The sequence below is a fragment of the Sinocyclocheilus rhinocerous genome, unplaced genomic scaffold (assembly GCF_001515625.1).
Source record: "Sinocyclocheilus rhinocerous isolate Xijiao unplaced genomic scaffold, SAMN03320098_v1.1 scaffold947, whole genome shotgun sequence".
In the NCBI taxonomy this organism is placed as follows: Eukaryota; Metazoa; Chordata; class Actinopteri; order Cypriniformes; family Cyprinidae; genus Sinocyclocheilus; species Sinocyclocheilus rhinocerous.
In genome coordinates, this window is record NW_015632550.1 from 460643 (window position 1) to 469926 (window position 9284).

Sequence of the window (9284 nt, forward strand, 5' to 3'; positions counted from 1 at the left end):
TTCCCGCGGTTAGGTCCGGAAAGCAGTTTTCAAGTACGGTAAATTACTGAAGCTGTACTTTTTTTCTAATTACAAGTTGTGTTTCTCGTTTCATGTGTCACAGTAATGATCAATCTACATGTTATTTAGTGCTGTAACACATCCTAAAGTTTGCCTCGTCAGAGTTTTTCAGTAAAAAAGTAAATCGGGTTTAAATGTCAGGAGTTCCTTTCGGGACGGAAGTAACACTTGTTACTTTTGTCCCGCTGCTAATGTGGTGACTTTCTGGGTGTTGCAGCATTTATTAAAACATGTTTATGTCATATTATACCAACAGAATATGCCAAGAGTTAGGGTCAGAAAGACAGACAGGGGTCTGATTCAGCCAGATATTTATGAGAGGGCGTTTCTGGACATATCTGTCAGGAACATCAGTCTCAGGGCAGCTGCTAAGTCGCATGGCATATGTCATGTCACTTTGCTCAGATACTGCAGGAGGAGGGCAGAGGCCAGTAGGGAGAAGACTAGACCACCAGGGTACAGATTACATTCTAAAGTCTTCTCTGTGGACCAAGAGAGGAAACTGCAGGCTTATATTAAGAGGGCAGCTGATATTTATTTGGGCCTGTGTCCTAAGGAGGTAAGTGTAGTACAGCAAAAACACTCAACATGCAGCTCACTCGCACTGCTCTTACTAAAACAATTTTAAATGCTTATCAAAATGTGAGATTTGTGTATTCTTTAAATATATTTTTCATTTTTATCGTAGTTAAATTTTTATTGACATTTTTGTCCTATCTTTCTAAATTATGTTTCATTTTCCACTGTCTCTGAAGCTGCTGCAACATATAAAAATCCCCAGTGCAGGATCAGTAAAGTCTTATTTTATCTTAATCATGTCATAAACAATCTCCATCTAACCTTTTTTTTTTTGTTTTAGTTGCGCAAATTTGCATACGAATTGGCCAGCAGATATGGCTGCAAATATCCAGATGTATGGGATGCCACCAAGATGGCGGGAAAGGACTGGCTCACCTCCTTCCTTGAACGCAACAATACATTGTCTATTCGCCGACCTCAAGCCACCAGCATGTCCCGTTCCACCAGCTTCAATAAAACAAATGTGACTGCTTTTTATAACAACCTGCAGACAGTTCTTGCCCGCTACCTTTTTGAAGCAAAGGACATTTGGAACGTGGATGAAACAGGTAAATTTTACAATTCATTAAAACTAAAAAGCTAGAGTGATTCAGTGGTTTAAAATACATGAGACAAATTCATTGCTATGTAAAATTTAATAACATATATAAACTATAGACCTTAATATACATACATACTGTAGCCTATACAGATAAATATATACAGATTATAAAACTAAGGTGAATATGTAATTATATAAAAACACTACACACACACCTAGCTAAAATAAATACATATACAAATAAATAAATTAATTCATTAATTAATAAATACAGATATAGAGATAATAAAACAATAATGAAAATAAATATGTAACTATATACAAACACTAACTATACACACACACATCTAGGTATAAACACCTACAAATGTTCATGAAAGCTTATCAAAGTTTATAATACATTTTCAGGTACCACGACAGTCCAAGTGCCAGATAAAATAATCGCCACCAAGGGGAAGCGCCAGGTCGGTGCAGTGACCTCTGGGGAGAGGGGGACATTGGTCACCACTGCCCTTGCAGTAAATGCACAAGGCAATTGCATTCCCCCGTACTTCATCTTTCCCAGGAAGAAGTTCCAGGACCACTTTGTGAGAAATGGTCCCATTGGCTCTCATGGTTCTGCAAATAGCTCAGGCTGGATGCAGGATACAGACTTTCTGGCCTTTCTCCAGCACTTTGCCAGACACACCCGTGTGACCCTGGAGTCGAAGGTGCTTCTCCTCCTCGACAATCATTGGTCACACCTTTCTGTGGCAGCAATTGACTTTTGTCGGTCAAACGGCATAGTCCTTCTATCGTTCCCACCCCACTGCTCACATCGTCTCCAGCCACTTGACAGGAGTGTCTTTGGTCCACTGAAGCGATATATAAACACGGCAGCAGATCACTGGATGAGAACACACCCTGGAAAATCTTTGACCATCTATGAAGTTCCAAGCCTAGTGGCCACAGCTCTGCCACGAGCAGCGACACCCAGAAACATAACGTCTGGCTTTGTGTGCACTGGCATCTGCCCCTTTAACCCAGATATTTTTGAGGAGCAAGACTTTTCACCTGCCTATGTCACCGACCGCCCTTTTCCTTCACTGGTACCATGTGGTCCCACACCACATTCCAACAAACACCCACTTAGCCAGAGCCTGTTTGAGGGAGGGCTGCTGCCAGAGTATCCTGGTGGTTCAACCAGGGACGCCTGTTTAGAGTCTGCCATCCCTAACCACCCAGCTGTCTGTTCAGGCAAGATAAAATAAGATAGAACTTGGTTAAGCCCGAAGGATTTTAATAAAATAATAACTAAAATAGAATTGTGCACGATATTGATATTATTGTTTGTCTGCTGATTAAGCTGTCCCACTGAAGAAGGGGGAAGATGTCTGCTTGATGTCCCAGGGGGGGGCGACAGGTACACTAGTCTAGGCCTGAGTTCCAGGACTTCTGTCCAGGCATTCATTCCAGAAGCTGTACGTCCCTTTCCTAAGGCTGGTCCAAGAAAGGACACAAAACGAAGAGGCAAAAGGAGGTGAGTGGCATTTGGTTTTTGCTTTGTCCCGAGTAATTTCTTAATACATGCTGCTACCATGTGGACAGAGGATGAGCAATAATTGGTTGGCTGTAAATACAAATGTTGACAACAATTTTTCTCACTTTGAATGTTGCAGGTCAACGATTTATTGTCCCAGCCCTAGTTTTAATATTTCAGTTTTTTAAATTTCATGCATCACAACATTTAAAGGAATAGGTCACAAAAAATTGCTGAAGATGTACTGAGGTAGTGCTGGGAGATGAGGCAAAAAATAAAATCGTGATTTTTTTTTTCAGAAAACTTGACCGATTCAAGATTTCTGTTTTTTTTTTTTTTTTACATCTAACTAGTCAACTTAAAAACATAACAACAGCACAATTAATGTAACATTCTCTTTATTAAAAATATGCAAAACCATCTGGTTAAAGAAAGTTATATTCCAAGTGCACCACACATGAAGTGGTCAATATGGTGTAAACGTAAAACAAATTCACTTAAATATTCTGGCAGAAAAGAAACATGAAATATGAATGCAAATATTGTACAAACTTGTCTTAAACATATCCTTTAAGTTCAGAAAGAATTTCTATTTATAATATAGAAATAATATAATAATTTCTATTCTAATTACTTAAAAAGAAAAATGCTAAATATTCCTTAGCATTCAGTAAGACATTCCGTTTTAGAGGTCAGCTCAAAAAGTCAAGACAATTCAAGTTCAAAAAGACTGAAAGTATAACATCAGTAGACTATTATTAACAGTAAATGTTTTGTAAAAACAAAGAAAATAACAGAACCTTTCAGCCTGTCACCATCATGCAAACATGAAATATGAAACATGCAGTAGTAATTCTTAACAGGTTATTACATTCCACTGTGCTGCTTTTCCATTATTATTTTTTTTCTATGAAATTCGACATTCTAAAAACGTGGCACTTGAAGAAGTTCAATTCACATCTTATAACCTTGCATTTGTTTTTTTCCCATTCCACTGCCCGCGGTGTTCTTGTGATTTGGGTGAACTATTCCTTTGTGAAATGGTACAATTCATATAGTTGGCTGAATGTGAATGTGTGTGAATAGCAGATCATACACTTGCAAGTTTTTGTGTAACTTTAGCACGAGGACAGTGAGTGTGCATTTACTGAGAATTTAGTTACTATTCTGCTACACTTTCAAAAAAGTGTATCTCTCCCCAGCTCGGGTTCTCTCTCACTCACTTTCCTCATGTCAAATTATAGAATGATTTATCACTATTATTATTGTTACTTTCTCCTCCCACATTTAGATACTTAGATACATACTGGGTTAATTACAACTTCACAGTTTACATACCACAGCAAGTTAAACACCAGTCAATTACCATAGAAAAGTATTTAATTAATTTACTATTAATCAAAAAATATGAAGATTGTTTTATATTAATACAGAATAAGCTTAGACCTCATCACTACTCTCTTGGCTAGTTATGTGAGTCTAATCTGAATATTCTGTCATTTCTTTTTTTTATTTTGTTTGTTTGTTTTTTGCAGGAGGTACTTAATGTCAGCTCCCAAGACCTTGCAACTCTAATCCGAGCTATAACTTTAAACAAGCTGAGATTTATGCAACAAAAATGGTTAACCCAAGCAGTTCTCTCAGATTCTCCACCTATGCAGAGCTGGCTAAACTAGGCCGGGATGTTCCCGTCTGAGATAGCCATGTCAGCACTGTCAATGTTACCCACATTTAGCCAGGAGCGAGAGGAGATTACTCTTAGGGGAGTGGGGGATTAGACATTGTTCAGCGGCTTGTTTTGAGATGGATGAAAGGAGCATTGACTCAGACATAGACAGTCATTCATGCAGCTTCACAACAACCATGTCCTCAAGTAGACGTCATAGGCGGAGCATGTGTAAGGCTGGGGAAGGCCTTCCCCTGGCCACCGGGACTTGCGGCAATAACACCAAATTGGACAAAAATGCCCCAGAACAATTAAACTAAATCTATTACGTCTGTCATGAATAAAGTGAAAATGAATGACTGCGGCATTAAAATAAGATCTGCTCAGGTTGCACCATATTTATTTTCACGCGTTTTACAGCGTTGTGCATTATAACCAATGAAACACGATTCTGTTGAGCTTATGGGTGCTTCTCAAACGGAAGGCTGCATATCTCGGCTGCCACGTCATCAAACATCGCTGAAGGCCATCTCAAATTGGAAGGATCCTTGGAAGGCAGCCTTTGTTTCGCGTCCTTCATTCAGCTGAATTTGAAGGATGCATGGGATGTCACCTCCGCGACCTTCAGTCACCCACAATCCTTTGTACCTATTCCATTTCATGAAAATAAACTGACGAAAAACGAGTCAGTACTGAGCTTGTCTGATTTTATTATGCAATGTAAGACAAAAATAATGTTTTCGGACATGAAAGGATAGATGTTATCTTTTGTTTTGGTGTAAATTACTTGCTAAACTGCCAATAATTTAAGTCACGGGGAGACTAGACGTCTGTGATCCATTGTATTGCATTAATAGAAAGCTAAATAATATAAAGATTTGTAATACAAAGTATTTTTCCAAAAGTAAGTTTTATTAGTGTTTTAGTGCTGTGACGGTGAGGGCGGGAATATATGTGACGTAGCCACGCGCACTTACTAGAGCGTCTCATTCTAGCGTTTAATGCCGAGGACGACTCTAGCCTACAAGACTCTGAAGGACTGAACTAGGAAAGACACAGCCTCGGTAGGATGCAGCCTTCCGTTTGAGAAGCACCCTATGAATGCAGTGACAAATCAGAGGCGTTCAGATGAATCATCGCTGACAGTGTGCACACTCGCAGACTGAATTCTGCTCTCTGGCGAATTCTCTCATCATAAACAAAACACAGATGTACGATGTAAGTAAGAGAATCATTTCACAGTGTAGACAGCTTTATTGACTATAACGATAGTTGTTGTTGTTTTTGAGAGTGCTTAAACTCGCTATAGATTGAGTGATTATGTTCTTTGATAATGTGATAATGTTCTTCGCTCTCTTTCTGTAGGCTATATAATTTTCGCTGTTGAATAACCGTGGAAATTAAAACGTTATAATTAGTAACTTAAAACTTTTATTTATTTATTTTATTGTAATCATGTTAAATACAAATTCAGTCCTGTTAAAATATTTTATTTGCCTACATGGCACCCATATGATATCTGGCAGCCTACTTGCTTATGTAGTTAATAGATTACACCGGGGATGGTTCTAGGATTTCATCTTCAGAGGGGCTGATTGTTCAGACAAACCTACAAAAATACAAATTACCTAAATAAACTTTACAGTGCTTGTGAAAACTTCATTACTGTATGAGGTAAATATTCACAAATACCCATTAAAACTACAGAATTTACTTAAGAGCAGCGAGCAATCCTCTGTTTTTATTTTGTTGTTTGATTAACATTATTAACATAAAAAATGCTCGGATCCGTCATACTGACGCAATCAGATATTTTCTTAACTGTTTAAGTTCAGTTAAGACGTTACCGACGGTGTTTACGTGGATACTCGTCAAGACAGCCATTCTGACATAATTTTGTGAGTATTTGCTCAAAAAGACGCGAAAGAGAACTCAATACGGTACTCGCACCCGAGCGGTGGCTTTCTTTGTGCGTGCTTCAGGTGTGTGCACGCAACAATCTATGACATGCCGCGAGTACCACATTGAGATCTATTTTGCGACGTACTTGCGCTTGAATAGTTTAAAATCACTTTAATGTTTAAACTAACAAGACTTAAAACAAATGAGAATGTGGGTGGGGGTCTAGAACCGCCCCTGAATTACACTAACATTAGTCTACTTTTAGCCTTACTCTGGAGTTGGTTCACCCTCCGCCTATGGTAGATGTCACAACATTTCCGGGATGGTTTTGTGCAGCCTCATTTGCTTTTGGGTCTCTGCCGATTATAGACCTAGATTTTAACCCATCACTGTGGAAGGTTCTATAACCCTTATTAAATCCACAGCTTAGATTGTTAATTAAAGGACTCAGTTGCTCTCTTGTTTTTCCACAGTTGTAGGTGATGTGACATCTCTATCCAGTGATGTGCAAGCTAGCAGAGATGCTATGTCATGCGTGCATGAAATCAGCATTGCATGACTATTTCCCAGTCCCAAGCATCACTCACTGCTGCCTAGAGCTTTCAGCATTAGCATTATAGGCTGCAGACATGGTTGTTGGTAACGTCATCACGCAAGCCCTAAATCTCATCAGCTGAATAAAAAAAGGAGGATCACCATTTAATTTATCTACTTGCATGTGAGCCTGAGACTTTTGGTCTTGATTGGCAGTTGTAGTGTTGCATCCTTGCTACTCAGTGGCCCTGAAGCTATACATTATTAAACACTGACAGTTATTTTCTGTGCTGTGTTACCAGTTCATGTATTGTGCTTGTAATATTAGTGTTTTTGCTGAGTGTATTGCAGGATAGGGCAAAATTCAGAATCGAATAATTGGCTCACTTTCAAGTCATGAGCTGGAATTTGAATTGAATTGGCCACACCCTACTAAATGTTGAACTGGAATTTGAATTTGAGTTAAGGGAAGTGGTATGTGTTAAATTATAATTTTGAGAAATTCAACAAGTAATGACATTTTTGGAAATGACACATCTCTCCTTGTTCATAAATTTATGTAAATAAATATAGAGAGGTAATATAGAGAGGTCTTGACAAACCTTTTTTGTCTACCTAAAATTAAGCTTATTGCAGTTCCTTAGGCTGATGATACATGGGGCAACTTTTTGAGCAATGTTGCAGGTTAACTTTGGGCAATGTTGCCGTCAACGGGCAACCAGGCGAGACACAGGGCCCACGACCGATCTAAAGTATCCAGATAGAAATTTGTTACCCATTCTCAATGGGAAAGTGCCCAAGCAACATAGCTCAAAAAAAGTTGCCCATCAAAATTGCTCAAAAAGTTGCCCCGTGCATCGTCAGCCTTACATTTAACTTTAAATTAAAATTTTTCTAATATTTTTTACAGTTTGAATTCAAATTCAGGAAAATTAATCTCAATTTAATGTTGAATGGTGCACAAGCCTGCTGCATTGACAGAGTTGCATCATAACCTCACAATTACTCTTGTTTAGTGAACTACGTGAGTAGTTTATGCATTTATATAATCAACTTTTTAATAAGCCAGGAATCTGGAAATTTAAAGTATGAGCTTCCTCCCTTGTCTTTCAGTCTCTTTTTTTCTAACAGATTTCACCTTGACTGTATAAACTCACTCTACGTTGTCCTTGAAACAGGTGTATTAAACATTATTGAAGAGACAGGGACAGTCCACTTGAGAGGTCCACATTATTCTTGAAGGATTATGGGCTGATGCTTAGAATATAAGGAGTTCTGTTTTGAGTCAAGTAACGAATATTAATTTTTAAATTTGAATGTATAATCATCATCTTTACTCTAGCCATTATCGCTGGCTGCATCTTATCTCTCATTCTCTTACTTTATAAGATGAGAGCCTGAAGTACTTTTCCATCATTTTACCCTTCATTAGTCAGATGTAATTCATACTCCTTAGAATCACCGCAGACCTAGCAAAGACAGATCCAGAGATTTTCCCCATTCCTTTAGTCTGTGACTGTAATTCCAATGAGATTATCAAGGAATTATATCAGTGGACAGTAGATGGTTAAGACTGCTGCTAGCTCCATCCCTCCTGTCCTGACATGTCACCGTTTTCCTCACTTATCTGAGAGAGGTTTAAGTATGACTGCGCATTATGGGTTAATCCCTCATGCATGCTGTCATAAAAAAGGAAGGTCTAAATAAAATGTTATGGCTGAGGATTCTTTTTTCTGTAAATGCATATTGTTCTATTTCAGAAATGGTGCAAAAGTTGGTATGACGGCTGTACAATGAGAGATACTGTACAGTGGCAGTAATGTTAGGCATTAAAAAGGTCTCATTCCGTAAGGAGGCCCAGATGCAAGTCAAAGAGGAACAAAAGGCCAAAAGGGCAAACATTAGATTGAAACACACAAACACAAGCCTTTACAAGAAGATTCCAAGATATACTGATATACTTAAGCAAAATTGAAGAACAAACCGATGTGACGTCATATCAAACTAAATCTGGCCAGCTCATTTTGGTGGTTTGAAACAGCTTGTCAGAGCAAACTTTGTGCTGGCTGTTAAAACATTTATAAACTTGGAAATAGTGCTGGGCGGTATAGCGGTTCATACCAAATACCGGTGTTTATTTTTGTTATGATATGAATTTTTAAAATACCGCAATATAAATAGTATGATCGCTTAAACAACGTTCGGAACGCGACACTGTTTGAAAGGGGTCCCTTTTCACTGTTGCACTGTCGTGAGGGAACAGCTGTATGTGTTACTAAGCGTGAAAGTTCCGAAACTGAAGCTGTAGAACTAATAGAACGTGATGACACAGAAGAACTCATCCACAATATCCACATTGACCGCCACAAATATCCACCGCCCCCTGCCATCAGCTCCCGCGTCTCACAAGTGCGACTTCAGCACTAGATTTAGCAACTTTCAGACCCACTAATTATGCAAAGAACCTCTTTAATGTTTTCATC

General features: G+C 38.6%; 1 protein-coding gene and 1 pseudogene across 1 annotated transcript in view; both read left to right on the forward strand.

Moving 5' to 3' along the window:
- Nucleotides 1–2440, forward strand: part of LOC107742647 (uncharacterized) — an 8122-nt gene extending 5682 nt beyond the window's left edge. Inside the window, exons 2-3 of the mRNA XM_016555702.1 lie at nt 920–1187; nt 1589–2440. Of these exons, the coding sequence (XP_016411188.1) occupies nt 992–1187; nt 1589–2430 (1038 nt within the window). The 5' untranslated portion in view covers nt 920–991 and the 3' untranslated portion in view covers nt 2431–2440. The remainder of the gene's footprint in view (nt 1–919; nt 1188–1588) is intronic.
- The window catches only part of LOC107742646 (insulin receptor substrate 2-like), a 14234-nt pseudogene extending 9909 nt beyond the window's left edge, over nt 1–4325 (forward strand).
- Nucleotides 4326–9284: the final 4959 nt, after the last annotated feature.